Genomic DNA, 7,006 nt, shown 5'->3' on the forward strand with positions numbered 1-7,006 from the left:
AATGGAAACAACAGATGAAAAGGACTTCAAATATGAAGTAATCAAATCACAACAGGCAGCTACAGCACACAGGCAAGTACTGAGCAGATATTTGTGTTATTTGATTCAAAGCTTTAACAGCATGCAGAGTGAAGTGCTGTTCAGCGAGCCTCCTTTAGGTGGCGACATCAGCACAAAGAGACTTTAAAAGACCTTTTGGAGTAGCTCCATGTCTGCAAAGTGAGGTCTGGTCAATTAGACCAATCCTCGCTTCTTCAAGGGTTTGAGTTAGACTCTAACTAAAACCCTTGAACAAGTGAGGATTGCCAGAGAACACTGGACCGCATCCTGGAGGAAAGTGCTGCTACTGATGACTTGGTCACAATGTTGATGATGGTGAGGTTCTCTCTTTTTTCTATAGATTAGATGATGTGAATCAAATTTTTAATTCACTCATTAAGTCACGCTTAAGTTGTTCTATCTCCTTTAATGATTGTGTTTGCTTTCAGGTTAACAACAAAGTCTCCCAAAACTCTGCCAAAGGCCTCTACAAGCAGATGCCTGGTTCCTTTAACTTTTTGCGCAAACGTTTGTACTTTCGACCCCAACCACAGAGACAAAGTTCAGCATGACAGTACTGAGTTTCACTTTCAGGGAGTGTTAGTCTATTTCAGTGCGACAGGGATATGTCTGTAACTTCCTCACATAATGTCTAAGTATATTTGGATGCTGTATGAATTTATGTATACCGTAGCCTAGTGTCCTCTAGAGAGACGGTAATAATTTAATATTGAACAAAACAATCAGGAATAGCAAGTCAACATACTGAACTGTATATGACACATAGAAGTGGTACACATCATCTGAAAGCTGGGAAAGTGAAGATTAATTTGAGATGCAGCTCAGCACTCTGTCAAGTTTTTCTACTCATACATCTGTAATAAACATTGTGTTCAAATGGTGAAAGTTTAGAGTGTATAAGGGCTTAGATTAGAACATTATGATGGAACTTATAGCCTATGATGACCATCCCCATGCTCAATTATGTCTCATAAGTTTTTGATTTGATACCATTTGTTACCGAGATTTTGTGCCCGATTTCACCATTTTTTACTCTAAAATGGATTAAAAAAATGTCAGAAATCCCACCAAAATACCACATTATGACAGCAAGACCTTGAGGAACCCCATAGACAAACCCATGCTGTGATTTGGTATCAAAAACATTTGACATTTGGAGATTTCTGTAAGATTAGCATTTTTCTGCATTTGGTGGCGAACACTTCTGTTCTGTTCTGGCTTAGAAACCCCCTTATTGTCAATATAGGTAGGAAAGCCATAGAGCCCCTATGTCTCTAGTTAGTGGAAGTAAAGTTTCATGAGGCTGTGATTATCCTAGAGGTCACATTAGGTCATTTTCTTCAGTCAGGTCAAGTTTTGAAAAATGGTCTCACTACAATGAAATGGCTACTGTACTATGGAGACTAACATCATCACACATGAAGACAATTGAGCTCAGTAAATCCACAAGAGGCTCAGCATTCCAGATACCCAATTTATGCAATTCCAAGACTGTTTTGGGACCCGAGTGTATGCAGAAATATTCACATAGAATAAGTGAAAATAACACATTTATACTGCATGCAAAACACGGCATGGATTTTGCCAATAACTGTGATTAGCAGGAAGTGGGCGTGTCTGTAATGGGGAGAGTTGTGGGTACCCATAGAAGCCATTCTCATTCAGATATCTTGAGCTGAGAGGTCAAGGGACCCCTTTGAAAAAAGGCCCTGCCAGTTTTTCCCTCTCCAAATGAGGCTACCATGGATGGACCGACCACAAAATAACTATCCAACCTTTGAATAAACATGCATGCACAGGCAGCCACATTTTTAACATCATTATTCATATCATTTGACAAACATCAGTGTAAACAAAACATCCACAGTGTTGGTGTGAGTAAAATCTCCTCTCCTCTCCACAGATCTAGACGAGCCCTTGGCTGACCTGCTTGATGATTTGCTTCCAGAGGAAAGCAAGACACAAGCTAAGACGAGTGTGCAGAAGACTAAAGCTGAAACATCAGAGCTATCTCCTTCAGCATCCCCATCCTAAAGGAAGTGGGTGAGCCTGAAATACTGTCACACACACACAGGATAACACAACGTGTGCATGTACGCACACTACATACTTGCATACGTAAACACTCAAATGCCCCTCCACCAGATAACAATTAATGTTTACTCTCCTGTGTGGATTATCATGTGTCTGTTCAAGTGTCCTTTACGACCAAAACCTTTACCACAGACTGAGCAAATAAATTGTTTCTCTCCTGTGTGGATTATCATGTGTGACTTCAAGGCTCCTTTATGACGAAAACCTTTACCACAGACTGAGCAAATAAATTGTTTCTCTCCTGTGTGGATTATCATGTGTGTCTTCAAGTCTCCTTTACGACCAAAACCTTTACCACAGACTGAGCAAATAAATTGTTTCTCTCCTGTGTGGATTATCATGTGTAACTTCAAGGCTCCTTTATGACGAAAACCTTTACCACAGACTGAGCAAGTAAATTGTTTATCTTCTGTGTGGACTATCATGTGTGACTTCAAGTGTTTCTTAAGACCAAAACCTTTACCACAGACTGAGCAAATAAATTGTTTATCTTCTGTGTGGATTATCATGTGTCTCTTCAAGTCTCCTTTATGACGAAAACCTTTACCACAGACTGAGCAATGAAATTGTTTGTCAACAGTGTGGATTATCATGTGTGACTTCAAGGCTCCTTTATGACAAAAACCTTTACCACAGACTGAGCAAATAAATTGTTTCTCTCCTGTGTGGATCATCATGTGTGACTTCAAGTCTCCTTTACGACCAAAACCTTTACCACAGACTGAGCAAATAAATGGTTTCTCTCCTGTGTGGATCATCATGTGTGCCTTCAAGTCTCCTTTACGACCAAAACCTTTACCACAGACTGAGCAATTAAATTGTTTCTCTCCTGTGTGGACTATCATGTGTCTCTTCAAGGCTCCTTTATGATGAAAACCTTTACCACAGTCTGAGCAGCTGTGTTTCTTCCTAAGAACTTCACTGTTTTTCTGTGAGTCTAGACCTGAATGAAGTTCACTAGTTTCCATCCATTCTTCATCACTGTGGTCAGTCTCAGCTTCAGAAGAGTCTGAAGTCTTGTCATCACTAGTTGGTTGTAAATTACTATCTGGATCTAAGTTCCTGGCTGGTTTTGATGCTCCACAGTCCTCTCCATCAGCTTCTGTTTTCACCTGTTCAGTTGAGCTGCTGGCTAGAGGCTCTGCCTCTCTGTTCTCCTCAGTTTGGCTTTGATGAAGCTGTGAGGACTGAGGTTTCTCTTCCTCATATTCACTATTCACAGTGACAACAATGAATGGGAAGTTGGTGATATCAGCCTCCTCCAGCCCTTGAAGCTGCTCTCCCTCCTGACTGATCCAGAGTTCCTCCTGTTCCTCTTTAATGTGTGGAGGCTCTGGGTCCTCCTGTTCCTCTTTAATGTGTGGAGGCTCTGGGTCCTCCTGTTCCTCTTTAATGTGTGGAGGCTCTGGGTCCTCCTGTTCCTCTTTAATGTGTGGAGGCTCTGGGTCCTCCTGTTCCTCTTTAATGTGTGGAGGCTCTGGGTCCTCCTGTTCCTCTTTAATGTGTGGAGGCTCTGGGTCCTCCTGTTCCTCTTTAATGTGTGGAGGCTCTGGGTCCTCCTGGTGCAGACTGGGGGTCCACTCCTGCTGCTCAGCAGGAACCGCAGTTAGGCGCTGCTCCACCACAGCTCTCAGCTTCTGGACTTTAGACATTTTAACTTTCACACAGTGACAGGAACTTTTCCTCCTGAACTATTTACTGTCAAACTGTATCCTTCAAAGCTCCAATAGCTTCACAGCTAACGTTAGCTTCACAGCTAATGCTTCACAGCCATGGAGTTCACAGCTAATACAGCTAACGTTAGCTTCACAGCTAAACCACTGAAGAGAAGAGCTTCTTCTTCCTCTCAGAGTTAAACGGAACTCCTGTTCCAGTTTATATGTTCGTGATAATATCATCCGCGCACACACAAGTCTTCTGTTTGTAAATTAAACTTATGAAAGGATATAACCGGGAAATAATACGATACTGCTCCTTTCAGGAACATTTGCAATGCATACGCCGGCTGCGATATTTTGTTTCCCATGATAGCGAAGGCTAGGCGAAGGCATGACCCGCCCCTCTCTGCCTCTGATTGGCCTAGCGTCAAATGTTCATCCAATCACATTCGCTTAGCTATCCTGCATCTCTTTCTACAGTCTCTGTGGTGAGACAGTGAATCAGACAGACAGCAGTTTTCCCCTGGCCCTGTGGTTTATAACGCTGCTGCTACTCTTGGCAGTGCACGTATGTAGCCTATTAGGGAAATCTAAAAACAAAGATAAAAGTCTCATGAGAATGATCAAGGGTGACACAAGAGTCACATGTGTTTGAATTGCAATATAAATCAGAAGAAACAAGGTGATGACATTTAGAATTAAAAGAAAAAATACACATTCAAATAGGCTATTGATCTCACACATAACCTTTTGATTCTATGCTGCCATCTGCCATCTCATGCTTGTTGTTCATTTAATGATTGTTTTGCACCTGCTGCTCACTTTATGAACACATAATGCTTATGACTGAATGAAATATAGTAGGCTCGTTTGAGATTACTTCTGACCCTGGGAAGCAGGCGAGAGCAGCCGAGTGCAGTCAGCCAATCAGAGGCAGAGAGGGGCGGGTCATGCCCTCGCCTAGCCTTCGCCATCATGGGAAAAAAAAATATCGCCAACAGGAAGTCCCGGACTTCCTGGTTCTTCACTGTTTCTGTCTATGGGATTTTTGAATGGGTTTTTGCCGCGATGCTTCTCTGGGCAACGCAAGATTAATCAAACGCGAACCAGAGTTCAGTCGGATAATCTTCACACATGAGGACCACTTTCATGAGTTTTGTAGCGTAAATGCGAGCCCTAGAAGTAAAAAGCTCGAGCTAAACTAATCCAGAACTACACACTAGTTGTGTTTCCATTACCCTCAGAAATGCGCAAAATCTAAATATCGCAATAGAAATTGGGTAATGGAAACACGTGAATTTCGAAAAACCTCCCAAATATCGCAAAAAGTTTTTTCGCTCTCATGAGGTGGTTTTTCAGACGTGTCGATATAGCAGTTTATCGCAAAAGTGTAATGGAAACACATTTTTCGCATTTGCACGTCATGTGACCCATATTATCCCTTGGAAAAGGAGCGGAAAATAAGTTTGGTAAGTAAGGTTCGATAGCCGTGTCAAAACCTCCGCAGCAAGTGGAAAACTTTGAAGCAACGCTACCTAGCAGAAAGACGAGTGTTGTGCAAAAGCGTAGCCGGGCAAATTAGATAATGTTTAATGGCAGAAATCGGTCCATGGTGACAGCAGGCTGCCTGTGTGCGCGCATTTGGCACAGCGGCGAGATGAGAGGATGAAAAGCACACACTGGTGCGGTGGTGCTGTCTGAAGTGAATACAGTGACTGTGAGTAGGCTAATACATTGCACACGTTTCAGGTGCAATTATAGAACCAAATCAGCCTTTTCCCCCCTCCATCTCTAAATCGGACCAGTTGTAGGCTATTAGGCTACCTTTTTTCCTCTGCCTGTCGCGCTGACTGCATTCACGCAGCCAGCAACATTTTGCGACTCATTTTCTTTTGAATTGATAATCAGGCTCGTTTATATGCATTGTAACTTCATGTTGGGATTTCCATTGACCATTGGTTGGATTTGAGCATGCAGGGGACGGGATATGGGGCAGATCCCCGTGCGTAATCACTGTGGCAGCTGCTGCAACGGGGAATCACTCAAACGCAACTTCAATGGAAACGCCTACAAGTCGCAATTGTACATTGTCGAAGTTGTAGAAATATCGCAATTCTTTTGCGAAAAACTGTAATGGAAACACAGCTACTGTCGCATATGGCTTCCACGTCACGTCAGCACTCAACCGGACTGTTGTTGACATAGACATATATAAAGGCTAGATGGCTTAAGGCGGAGTCACCAGCGTCGTTGAAGCGCCGCCATCTTGCTACGGCAGGCTTTCTGGTACATTCTATGGTAGCTGTTGGAGGGTGCACAGACAAAAATACTCATAACTCGCTGAAATCTTGACGGATTTACAAACGGTTTGGTTTATTACAAGCATATTCCGTTCCCGAGATATGGCAAAAAAAACAACTAAAAACACTATTTTTTTGATGGGCTCCAAATTACACCAAAATTAAACCGAAGCATCTATGCCATGAGAGGGATTCAGGCACAAAGGTTCATGCAGTTTCATCCATTTCCCTAGGAGTTATGATCATCTGATGTGATAATACTAACCCAACAACAGATGCTCATAGCTCCTAGCAAAATGGATGAAACTGCATGAAACTAGGTGCGTGAATTAATCTCATGATGATGATGCTTCGGTTCAAGTTTGGTGTAATTTGGAGCCAAAAATAATAATAAAATTTTAGCGTTTTTTTTAACCCATAGATATATATAAAGCTGTGGTGCCGTAGCAAGATGGCCACCATGCGACGACGTCGCTCTCCATTGACCGGCAGCGCGGGTAAGCCATCTAGCCTTTATATATGTCTATGGTTGTTGATGTGTGCGCTGCTGTGCACTGATGAACCAGTGCCCCGGGCTGAACCAGGTGAGGGAAAGATAATTTCCGAAGTGGTGACGTTATTGACGTATATATCCCCAATTCCCCATCGACTCAACAGTGTAGTCTCATTTAGCCGTTTGCAGTGGCGCCGGAACGAGTTTGCAATTAGGGGGACTTTTTTTTTTTTTTTGGGTCAATTTTTTTTTTTTTTTTTTTTTCCTTCAGATTTTCCCCCCCCAATCTTTTTTGACGTTTTTTTGAACGTCTGGATGATTTTTAGCCATATTTAGAGGAATATCTCATTTTAAATTAACATTAGGATTATACTGTAGTGATGTCATTATTCAGTATTTTC

At 42.3% G+C, this 7,006-nt stretch overlaps 1 protein-coding gene across 1 annotated transcript in view; it reads left to right on the top strand.

Annotated features, from left to right (window-relative positions):
• Nucleotides 1-363: 363 nt before the first annotated feature.
• The window catches only part of LOC310794976 (neural cell adhesion molecule L1-like), a gene marked incomplete at both ends in the record, with an annotated part of 44,733 nt that continues 38,090 nt past the window's right edge, over nucleotides 364-7,006 (top strand). The window contains 2 exons of the mRNA XM_083657001.1: nucleotides 364-375; nucleotides 489-543. Coding sequence (XP_083513127.1) covers nucleotides 364-375; nucleotides 489-543 — 67 coding nt within the window. The remainder of the gene's footprint in view (nucleotides 376-488; nucleotides 544-7,006) is intronic.

The sequence above is a fragment of the Poromitra crassiceps genome (genome assembly GCF_964638095.1).
Source record: "Poromitra crassiceps genome assembly, chromosome: 20".
NCBI lineage: Eukaryota > Metazoa > Chordata > Actinopteri > Beryciformes > Melamphaidae > Poromitra > Poromitra crassiceps.